General features: G+C 42.9%; 2 protein-coding genes across 2 annotated transcripts; both read left to right on the top strand.

Annotated features, from left to right (window-relative positions):
• Window positions 1–744: 744 nt before the first annotated feature.
• On the top strand, window positions 745–1,728 carry LOC142632506 (uncharacterized). Its single transcript, XM_075806891.1, has one exon. The coding sequence runs from the start codon at window positions 745–747 to the stop codon at window positions 1,726–1,728; it is 984 nt and encodes a 327-aa protein (XP_075663006.1).
• Window positions 1,729–10,399: 8,671 nt separating this feature from the next.
• Window positions 10,400–10,741, top strand: LOC142632505 (protein BOLA1, chloroplastic). Its single transcript, XM_075806890.1, has one exon. The coding sequence runs from the start codon at window positions 10,400–10,402 to the stop codon at window positions 10,739–10,741; it is 342 nt and encodes a 113-aa protein (XP_075663005.1).
• Window positions 10,742–11,902: the final 1,161 nt, after the last annotated feature.

Below are 11,902 nucleotides of genomic sequence, written 5' to 3'. Positions count from 1 at the left end.
CGACGCATTGGCCACCTTGAGATCCCAAATGTCTGTTAAAGGGAAGGACACCTTGATAAGGGTAAGTAGGCGAGAACACTCCATCATAGAAGTCCTCCAAAGGATGTTCTCCGAGGAACTAGAGTAGCAAGATTGGAGAAATGAGGTTAAAGAGAAAATAAAAGGGTTAGGACGTGAGGGGAGTATCAAAGAGCTAAAAGATTACACTATGATAGAAGGGGAGCTATACAGGAGACTACCTGGAGGGATCCTATCCAGGGGCATCAATGAAAAGGAAGGAAGGGTGAGATTAGAAGAACTACATAGCCAAACTGTGGGGTTGTAGAAAAGATTAGTCTATACAGAAGAATGCAACGCATGGGGTACTACTGGCCAAATATGAATAGGGAAGCAGCAACCGTACAGGAGAAGTGCCAAAGATGCCTACCCTCGATGGACAAGGAAGAGAGTTATGCCATGTTCATTACAGAAGATTAGAGGACTCCACACATGGAATACCTGGCTTAGGGGATCCTACCAACTGACAGGACATTAGCCCACCGGCTCAAGTAACTTGTAGTCAGATATTTTCTACAAAATGTGATCTTATTCAAAAAGGGGTACAGTGGGGACCCCTTGAGATGCCTGGGACCAAAGGAAGCCAGAGAAGTAGTTAAAGAAGTCCATTCCGGTGATTGTGGGAGTCACCCAGGAAAAAGAAGACTTTACAAGTAGTTGCTACTATTGGGGTACAATTGGCCAACAATGAAAAGGGACTCCGAGGAACTAGTCAAGACCTGCCATGCCTACCAAATACTTGGAGACGCAATTCATACTCACCCAACTGTGCTACAGGACATGACGACATCATGGCCTTTCCACACTTGGGGGCTTGATCTCATAGGGCCCATAAACCCTCATTCTAATGGCTACATATGGATCCTAGCAGCTACCGAGTATTTTACAAAATGGGTAGAAGCTATCCCTTTGAAAAAAGCCACTGGAGCAGCCGTGGCAAATTTCATTCGAGAGCACATTATTACAAGGTTTGGGATCCCCAGAAGGCTGATCAGTGACAATGGGACCCCATTCATAAATAAGGATGTGAAAAGCCTGACTGAGGCGTACTGCATCAAGCATGGAAGGTCTACACCATACTACCCACAGGGAAATGATCAGGCTGAGGCCACTAATAAGGTGATATTGAAAACCCTTAAAAAAATGAAGCATGAGTATGGGGGAAAATGGAGTGACCACTTGACGGATGTGCTCTGGGCATGTAAGAGTTCCGTAAAAACAAACACAGGATTCTCACCATTCTCCCTAGTCTATGGGATAGAAGCTATCAGTCCTGTGGAGTTAGTTGTCCCTACACCAAGAGTAGTACTTGAAGAAAACCAGGGGGACATTGAGGACACAAGCAATGAAAAGAGATTGGCAGGTCTGGAAAGGGTAGAGGAAGAGAGAGAACTAGCTAGGAGGAGAAGCCAGAGGTACCAACAAAGAATGACTAGGGCGTATGCACAGGCAGTACGCCCAAGGGCTTTCACTGAAGGGCAGCTGGTACTGAGGACAACAGAACATGTAAGAAGAAACCTCCCAGGACCTTCCAAATTTTCCCCAAAATGGGAAGGACCCTACATCATTAGGGAAGCCCATGATAGTGGGTATTACTACCTCACAAAGGAAGATGGGACAGTCCTGATAGAGCCCATAAATGGGAAATGGCTGAAACAGTACTATGCGTAGGAAAACAAAGCTCTCAGTACATCAGGATCTCCTTTCCTTTTCTCCAGTCCGCCAAGTATTTTCATCTTTCCTTTTTTTTTTTAATATTTGTCATGAATTTTGTTTAAGTAGCATTATCCAGGAACCCATGATAAAAAAAAGAAAAAAAAAACACTCTGGGTTTCTTACTGTTTTGACAATTCTTCTGTGTTCTTCAAGGCTGGCAACTATGTTTTGATTCAATAAAGTCTCTTTTATTTCCTTTAAATTATAGTCAAACTAAATACTGTCAAAATCCAAACATGGGTAGACTTGAGGAGGATACCTGGACCGATGCAAAAAAAAAAAAAAAAACTCTAGCATACAATCCAAGACCCACATCACAATTAGTCCAAAAGTACATGGCCTAGGACCACGGGTACAAAAAAAAAAAAAAAAAATATATATATATATATATATATATATATATATATATATATATATAAATAATAAGTACCCGGGATACCTAGCCAGAATTTGGTAAAAAGAAAACATGTCTGGTTCATGATTTGGGACTTCCCAGGGAGGAAAGGACCCGATGTACCCAATTCAGCACCCGAGCAGTAAAGTTATCACCAGGGTACCTGGTCCAACCCCTACGGCAAGACTCGCAGGGACCATGACCCAAGAAGAGAGACAACAAAACAATATACATAAAAAAAAGGGAGAAAAACAGATCCATATGCTATTAAGAAGCGGAAGCAGTCCTAAACAAAAAAGACAATGCAAATGCAGATCTATATTACAGAAAATGGAAGGAAAACCAGAAACAGTGTCTAAGAAAGGTAAATCTTATACAACCTAAATCGTTCTTTTTAAAAAAATATATCTAAACTAGCTGAATGGAGGAAGGAGCTAAGGAAGAAGGCCGGTCAGCAAAGAAACGTCTGGAGAAATGGCAGGAATAGCTGAAGGAGGCAGAACCCTTTGCCTTTTGGCCTTCAAGTCCTATAGGACCTTATGAGCACAAGCTAGAGCCTCCTCGGCAGCAGCAATCTCAACATCTATACTCTTGGAAGCCCGCCTCTGGAATAGCACGTGAGCAAGTAAGCGCAAATGCTTCAGCAGGAAGGACAAGTTGAACTTCGCCTCTAAAAGATCCTGCACCACTTTCCTCCATTCCAAAAGCTTCTCTTCAGATAAGGAGTCAAGGGAGGAATTCTTCAGAGAGATTAGCACAGCACATAGCAGCTCCATCAGAATGTTACCCAGAAACAAACCTCCCCTAAAGCCACTGGTAAAGTCTTTATGGACTTTGAACAACCCCTCTAGCAATGGCAAACCCTCCACAGGCACGGAGAAACACAAGAAGTTGCCATAGAAAGGCCCAAAGTGATGAAAATGGCTCGCAGGAAGGTTGTTGAACTCCAGAATATCAAACTAGGCCAGGAAGGCAGAGAGCCCCAGGTCAAGGTCTAAGGCAACAGCTTCTAAAGCTTCTCCCATCGATACATCTCCACTTATGGGTGCTAGAGAACTCTTAATCTTCTGGACAGTTTGAGGAATCCCTGCCTGAGAGCCAGCAATCTGAGCAGATCCCGTAGTTGCCTCAGGAACTATGAATTGAGGATCTCCAGCACTTGTGTCAACACCTGCAGAACAGGCACAATTCAACAAGGAGAATAGAGCCAAGAAAGAAAGAGGCATAATAAAGAAAATAAAAAAATAAAACGAGAAAAGGCACAAAAAAAAAAGAGAAAGAGAAGGGAGAGCATCTACGTCAGTTTCCTGTGGTGGAACCTCCTCCTCTTGTTCCTCCGATTTCTTAGAGGACTCTATGAAGAACATGGGGCACGTTGAAGAAAGGGTGAGGAAACCTTAGCAAAAAGGCTAAAAGAAGGAAAGGATACTAGGGGCTTCGCCATAGGAGGAAGAGGCAAGGGAAGAGCACAAAAGGAGAAAGGAGAAGATACCACAACAAAGGGAGATCAACACGCACCTTCAGAACCTTCTGATTCCAAAGAAGGAGCAGCCTCAGGGGCAGATCGAGCACTAGTTTGACCTAGCAAAGAGAAGAGGAGAAGGGAAGTCTAAAAAAAAAAAGGTATATGTGTGGACAAGGTTAAGCGTTTTATAAAAAGAAGAGTGGGGGCTTACCTGTTTGAACGGATGGAGACGCGCCCCTTGAGGGTTCTTTACTCAACGTAGGATTAGGCAACACAGTCTTGGCAGGACTAGAAGTCTGCCTAGGCTGGAGGTCTTGGGAAGTAAGGGGCTAAGGGACTTCAGGATCTCGAATGGCCAGAGGAGCAGCATATGGGGTAGATTGGACATCCTGCATTAGCTACCCAGTTTCCTCAGTTACACCACCACTAGGGGCCTCCTCTTCTACGCCTGGAAAACCAGCAGAAGAAGCAATAACCACTACTTCTTCCAAAGTCCTACCTGTTATGGGAGGGGACACTTCCACCTACAAAATATAGGTATAAGTGTATAGTACAAAAAAAAAGAAAGAGAAAAAGGCACAATGAGGGACATACCACATCATCACTAGATGATTGACTCCTGCCTTTCTTGGGGTCTGACTTGTGCTTAGATTGCAAGGAAGAAAATGGTCACGCATCAGTTAAAAGAGAAAGAAAGGCACTGCAACAACAATGACAAACCACCATAAAAAAAAAAAATAAATAAAGAGAGAAGAAGGAAAGAGGCCTTGCCTTTCTCTCTCTCTCTCTACAGAACCTCCAGTGGTCTTTTGTTTACTACGGGTACGCCTAGAGGGTCCCAGAGGAGATTGGGGTACAAGATCAAAGGATCCCAAAAAACCTTGGGTTGAAGAACTCACAGGAACCTGAGAGAGAGAGGACTTTACCTTAGTCTTTACTCGAGACTTGAGGGCTAAAGAACGCCCAACTTCTTTTCCCACTGCAAGGGAACTCACTCTCTCAGGTTCCTCAAAAACTACCAACTGCTTCTAGGACCTCGTAGTCTTTCTTTTCTTGGTGTTAGAGTTAATCTCAACACCTCCCACACCTTCTTCAAATTTAGCTTGCTTGACCTTCTCCTGCTTAATCTTTTTCTCTTTACCCTTACCTATGAGAGTAGCAGCCCCAATTGCCTCCACTACCCCTCTTTTAATCGGCACTCTGGAGGAAGCACCAACAATGAGGTCACATCCTGGCCGCTCTCCCGAAAAATCTTGAGCATAGCACACCCAACCACCCCTGTAAGCATGCCACTCTGCGAACCCTGTCTTGCTACTCACGGCAACAGACACAATACCAGCAGTAGGGAGGGACAAGCGCCTATTGGGTGTTGGAGCAGAAAGAATAGCGGAGCTAGGAACTCTCCCAATTCTGCCAGAACCCACATAGTCAACAAAGGACTCTTGTACTCTTCTCCAATATCCAGCAAAACCATTAGAGGCAAAGGCTCCCCTTTGAGAGTTGGGCACCACAAACTGAGGACTCCTACGCGACCAATAGGAGAAGGCCTGAGGTCTCAGGAACGGGTCCAGAGAAGGAAGGGAGGGTACTACGTCCTTAAACACTGGAGGGATATCCTGATCAAAGCCAAACTGCCAGAGTACCAGGTGTGCTGAGTAGTGAGTATACCTGGGGCCATTTGGGGAGGGCACCGAAAGCCATGAAGGACTAACATAGGCCAGGTAGGCTAGGCTGCTCTCATCACCAAGATGTAAGTCAAAAGTATTCCCTAGAGAATTAAGAAAGGAAGCTAATACAGAGTAACAAGCAAACCCCTAGCTATACTCCCGGGGAGATCACCACTTCAAGTTCCCTTCCTGATCAAATAATTCGACCAGATTGAGACCACCACCTTTCAAACTAGCCCAACGAAAGACAATGGGGTGACTATCAGTAGAACTACCACATAGACCTTTAACTGTATCAGGGGATCCCTCAAACTTGTCTTTTACAAATTTCAAAGTTCTACACTTTGCTAAAGTAGCCGAAGAACAGTCCCACATAAATACCTGGAGAATGGCACAGTGGAGGGATGAGGTGATCGCATAGCAAGAGTCGCCTTCAACCTCGTCTCCATGAAGCAGATCCAGTTGAGAATAAACATGGCCCAAAAACATGGGGGCTAGAGGATACCGAACACCCCGGGCCATCCTAATCGCCAATGGGAAGAAAATAGATTTAACCCCATACCCAGGGAACTCACTAGACAAGAATTTGCTGAGCCAGAGCGCAAGGAACCTAGCTCGCCTAATCTCTTTATCTTTCTCCTGCGAAAGACTCATGACCCATCTGCCCATTCTGGCCGGTTTCCCACCAGAAGAAGCAGCACGCCCACCAAAATGGGCATATAACCCGTCTTCCACCTCGAGATCCTCATCGGAAAGATTGTTAGCAAAAGGACTCTTATCTCCAAACACTGGAAGGAGGAAGTTGTTGACCACATTTTCCAGGGTGATCGTAAGCTCACCAACAGAAAAGAAGAAGGTATGAAAGGAAGGGCACCAACGGCGTACCAAGTGTCTGAGACCCTTAGCATCTCTGAAACCTTCAAGATTCCTGGAAATTGCCACGGCCTTCAGGATCCCGGCGCTCTCCAGGCAACCCACGAACTCACCATCAGAGAGTTCTTTATCCACCCAAATGGGCCAGCCAGAGATTCTTCTAGGGAAAAAATCGAAGAAGATAGGGACCGCCTCACAAGATCCCTGCCTAATCTGGAGATCTAAAATCTCTCTTGGGTCTGGCACCTGAGCGGAATTGGAAAAACTGGCCTCACCAGAGAACACCCATACATGAGAAGAGGGAGGCGCCTCACCATGAGGCGCCCCAGGGAAGAACAGGCTAGGAGTGTACCAAGGGTCCCGTAAAGGGAAGGTAGGACGCTTTGTAACTCCCTGTGATTCGTCCTACGCAGAGCTAGAGGAACCCTCGCCTTCGGAAGGGCTAGGAGTGCGCTCCTTCCTTTTTCGTGATGAAGAGGAAGCCATTGGAACGGTGGGCATGCTGGAAATAGAGAAATCGAAGAGTGGAGAACGGAGGGATAAAAAAATAAAAAAAAAAAAAAAAAAAAAAGAGAGGGCAGGAAGGCAAATTAACTAAGAGGAAAAAGATAGGCTTGAGAATGAAAAATTCTGAAAATATATATATGAAGTAATCGCAATGATGACACCAAAAGCAGTTAAGGAAGACAATGTATGGAAAGACACGTCAGTTGCCAAATTTAATTTCAAGGAAGAAAGTTATTAGCAGTTATTAATGGGAGTTATGGGAGTTACAGGGAATGAGAAAAGTGGAGGGAGGAAGTTTTTCTTTTCCCACTTCTTTTTGTTAACTGTCATGTCTCGTATAAAAAGGGAGAAAGGTACAACGCGCAAGGAAGACCAAGATACTCAAAGTCAGCTGTAAGTCACGACACTAAAAGAAGAAAGAAGGGAACCTGAGGACGGTCAAAGTAACAAAGAGGGAAGTTCTACGGAAACTCAAACTTTACATTACTCACGTGTGGGCCGCAGGCAACCCACGAGCTCGGGGGGCTAAATGTTGAGGTCTAAAAAATCATGATAAAAGGCCCAAACAAATGGCACATCGGGCCAACCCATGAGGAACAAAAGAATTTAGGAAAGAAAATCAGGCTTACAAATGAAAGAAGGATGATGGGCCTAGGGCCTAGGGCCTTGGATCCGTGAAGAGGCAAGGCTTTAGAGCCCATAAAACAAAGGGAAAAAGAAGTCAGCTCGATCAGAAAAAGAAAAAGAAAAAAAAAAGGAGCTGGGCTAGGACGCCAGAGGCTGCTTGGGATCTCTGGGGGTACAGCACGACTAAAGGAGGATTAAGACAGCTCAAAGAGGGATCAAAAGGCACCGGGAACAAGAAACAGATGGGTCCTTCTCGAAGCACCCAGCGATACAGCACAAAGCCTAAGGACTTGGAGAGCAACAACTCAAGAGCAAGAAGCTGGTGCCTCGGGGAACCCAGAAAAAGAGATCCACGAAAGGAAATGGCTGGGGAAACCTTCGGATTGGCAGAAGAAGACTCTATTTACTGGGAAAAATGACAAAAGGGGAGGGGCGGCTAAAAGAAGGTAAGCCTGAAAAGAGAAGACAGAGAAAGAAAGGATTGGAGAAAGAGCAAAGTTAAAGGTTCATCTCCCCCAAAGGCACCTCGGAACAAAAGGTCAGCAAGACACTTTTGAATAAAAAACACCAAAAGAAGAGAACTATAGAAAATAAGGAAATGATCAGTTGTCAGAAGGGCTGAGACAAACAGGGGACTCTAGTACCCAGGGAGCCAAGGGGAAAGAATCAATGGTACCCTGGAACTCTAACGTGACACTATAAAAGGAAGAAGCAACCAACGTTGAAAGGCAATCGAGCAAGAAGCAAATCACATAGAATCATTAAGAAAAAGCTCTGTAAAACTCAAAGAAAACAGGGAAATATCTCCCGGTATCCCAGAAACAGTCACTACAGCACATGCTCGGATTCAAAAAGATTCAAACTTTGCAAGTCTAAGGGGCTCAGAGAGTCACCTAAGTCTGTAATTTTTGAGCTTATTTGAACCTTGTATTACGTCTTAGTGGGCTCATTGTAATCCACAATTAAGAAAATTAATGAAATATTTCTTACTAACTTGAGGATCCTGAATAAGTATCTTTCTTTTTTTTTATTACTTTTGTCTGCCTTTGCTGTTTTCTTGTTGATCAATACATATATTCTTGCTTGCTAGTGTATGTGTATTGCAGGAGTCTTGTCCTGTGCATCACTTGGTCTGTAAATAGCCCATTTAGCCGCGGTAGATCAAGTCCAGTCCCTTCTAACTACAACTAGAGGGTCTGGGGTCTTTGTTTAAAATTGGGCCTGGACACTGTGTGAAAACCAACTCTCACACCTCTAAGCTAGTTTGGAGAGAAAATTTTCAAACTGTTTCTATATTTTTTTTATTAGATGTAAATTTTGAAAATTTAACCAATTAATTGCGTGTTCTTTATGTTCTTAACATGTAAAATTTCATTCAAATATGATGTTTTTTACTATTCGAGTAATAAACTTATTTTTATGCATAATTTTATACCACAAAAACTTGAAATTTAAGTATTCGATTGATAATATATTTATTGATTCTTGATCTTTTTGAAAATTTGCAAGCCTGGAGGATATAATAAGAAATGACAAAATTTAGTTACAAAATTAGTTGTAGTTTAAGGCTGTAACCTTACTTAATATCTTTTTATTGGAGGTGAATCTAATTGTTAGATTTTCAAAATTCACATTTAATAAAAAAATATAAGAGGAGTTTAATGGATTATCTTCAAACTACTTTGGAAAGAAACATTTTCTTTCTTAGAGCATCCACATTCATTTATTCTAACAAGGTTTCTCTTTAAATTATGCTCAAGTAGGGTGTGGGGAATTATTCAATTCTCCCTAAAGACCATGGCACTATTACCTAATGGTCCTCCAAGAGGATTGATTAATTTCTATTTGACCATACTACACATTAAAATAATATAAATATAATAATATAAAAATATTTCCCAATTCTCTCAATTCTCTCTCTGATCTCTGTATCTCTTTACTCTGTCAAACTTCTTTCAGTTACACCAACACCACCGTCCACCTTCTCTCAGTCACACCACCACACCGTCCACCTTCTCTCAGTCACACCACCACCGTCCACCATCCAACTTCTCTCAGTTACACAAAAATCATTCACAAACCAGAGAGAGAAAATCATTCACAAACTAGTTAAATTCACAAACCAAAAATCATTCAAAAATCATTCACAAAATCCAGAAATCACAAACCAAAAATCCCACGCCGCCGTTGCACCACTGACCCACGCCCACATCAGTCACAAACCCACCACCGCCAGAAATCCACACAACTCGCCGATCTCCACCGGTAAAAACCCAAATCACTCACCGATCTCCGATCTCCGATCCAAATCAAAACAAGAAACCCATCACTCACCGATATGTTGATTTTGTCGGTTTGAAGAGAGAGGGTCATCCACACATGCAAGAATGTCGGTTTGAAGAATGTCATCGGAGCACCGATGCCTCGTCGGTTGAGTGAATCGGTAAAGGGATCGGAGCACCGATGCCTCGTCAGAATCACTATCAGAGAGAGAGGGTCATCGGCGAGAGAGAGGGTCATCGGAGAGAGTCTTGGGTCTGGAGAGAGTAGAGAGCAAATGAGAAAGAGAGAAGGAAGAGAGAGAAAAAAAAAAAAGAGAAAGAATGAGAGAGGAGAGAGAAATTGCCGGGTAAATAAACAGAATGAGTATTAAAAAATTTACCACTTTTTTTATTTTATAAAGTATCTTACATTTACGATGGTACTGTAGCTATATGGCAAAAAAAATTTGACTTTTCCAATTTGCCATTTTCATTGCTGAGCAGTATTTGAGTCTAAATGCCAAATACACCTTACATTTGACATATCTCATATTGATGCCTTACAAACAAACAAGGTTTCTCTTTACCAATTAGCTAATAGGGGAATTATTCAATTCTCCCTAAAGACCATGGCACTGTTACCTAATGGTCCTCCAAGGTAATATTTTTTATCATTTTTTCCTCTATTAGTTAATTGGAGGAAACTTTACCAAAACTCTCTCATCTCAGCATCTCATTCTCCCCCATCTCTCTGTGATATATAGCTGCAAAACCAAAATTAAAAGGGAGGGTTTGAAATTGAATTGATATTAAAAAAACAAGAAAGGAAGGAATGGGTTCTCGAGTAGTGGTAACAAGGGCGAATAGAATAAAGGCAAAGTTGCAATCGGCACTGGAAGCCACCGCATTGGAGATCGACGACGTGTCGTACCAGCACGCTGGGCATGCCGCCGTCAGAGCAAGCACTGCAGAAGGCCAGACTGAGACTCACTTCAACGTCAAGATCGTCTCCCCAAAGTTCGACGGACAGAGCCTCCTCAAACGCCATCGTTTGGTCTATGATGCTCTTGCCGACGAGCTTCACTCTGGTCTACACGCTCTTTCTATTGTCGCTAACACACCCCAAGAAGCTGAAGCCAAAGCCAAAACCCAAAACCCAATACCCAATAAATAATCAGTAATTATATATTTCTCCACTACTATCAACATTATTATTTCCATTTCCATTTCCATGTGATAGAGATTTTTACTGTTTTTTTTTTTAACTGCTTTTGCTATTATTATGATTGCTAAAACACTGTCAACAGAAAATTCTTATATCCAGGTTCGTGTACTAGAAGAGGTGTAATTTTGTTGAATTGGTGTTCTATGTGCAAATGCAGTAGTGAAACAGTGGATGATCACTTGTAATTCAATTGTGCTATTGCTTAAGAGATATGGGATGCGTTTGTATAAGCTGTGTTTTGAGTTTAAAGTGAGTGTATGTAAAAAAGTACGAGGAGTTGCGGTTGCAAAACAGAGTTGTGGGTTTTAAAAACGCTCTTTTAAGCTCCTAAAGTGCCTAACCAAACGGTCCCATGGTCTTTAGTTTTTATTGTTTTCGGGTCCAATGCATGGTGCCTAAGAGGGTTTTGGACTTAGGTTTTTATTATTGTTGAAGTTGAACTGAACCACTCCATGTTTTAAGATCTTTGTTCGAGTGGTCTTGTACTTTTGCATCTAGTGATCTATTGTGGATTTTATAAATTCACTTTCTTTCCACTTGTGTTTCTCTTGTAAAATGTTAGGAGGGGTTTAAACTTTAAAGAGACTTCTTGTTGAGTGGCCTAAGGGATGAAAGGTAATTTCATTAGGTGAATGGAGAGTGGAGACACAGTTAGGTCTACAACTCAATTTAAGGAACATGGGTTGAGGGGGTGTTAGGCTTCGGAAGCTTGGATTTTTCAATCAAGCTCTCTTGGGGAAATAGCTATGGCATTACGCCACAGAAAGGAACCTTTTATGGATTAGGGTTGTGGGGAGTAAATTTGGTGAGATAGGGGTCAATGGTGTCTTGTTTAGGTTTGGGGCGTCCATGGTGTGAGCATGTGGAAACATGTAGGAGTTGTTGGTCAAGGTTTTTGAAATATGTTAGATATTTTGTTGGGGATGGAAGTTGTGGATCTTGTGGTCGCTTTTGGCATGACATATAGTGTGAACATGTGGATGTAAAAGCTAGGAAGCACGGACGTGGCGCGATGCGGCGACGCGCGAGGGACGCCGCTGCTCGCGCGTCGGTGCCGCGTCGGCCACATGTTTTCGTTTTTTTTCCAGCCGACTCGTGCCGACGTGGCTT

This window comes from Castanea sativa, chromosome 4 (assembly GCF_040712315.1).
Source record: "Castanea sativa cultivar Marrone di Chiusa Pesio chromosome 4, ASM4071231v1".
In the NCBI taxonomy this organism is placed as follows: Eukaryota; Viridiplantae; Streptophyta; class Magnoliopsida; order Fagales; family Fagaceae; genus Castanea; species Castanea sativa.
Note: the sequence above shows the minus strand (reverse complement) of the source record. Positions and strands in the feature narration are given on the sequence as shown.

Excerpts from the sequence above, each read along its gene's own strand:
- LOC142632505 (XM_075806890.1), top strand. The coding sequence starts at position 10,400 with ATGGGTTCTCGAGTAGTGGTAACAAGGGCGAATAGAATAAAGGCAAAG.
- LOC142632506 (XM_075806891.1), top strand. The coding sequence starts at position 745 with ATGAAAAGGGACTCCGAGGAACTAGTCAAGACCTGCCATGCCTACCAA.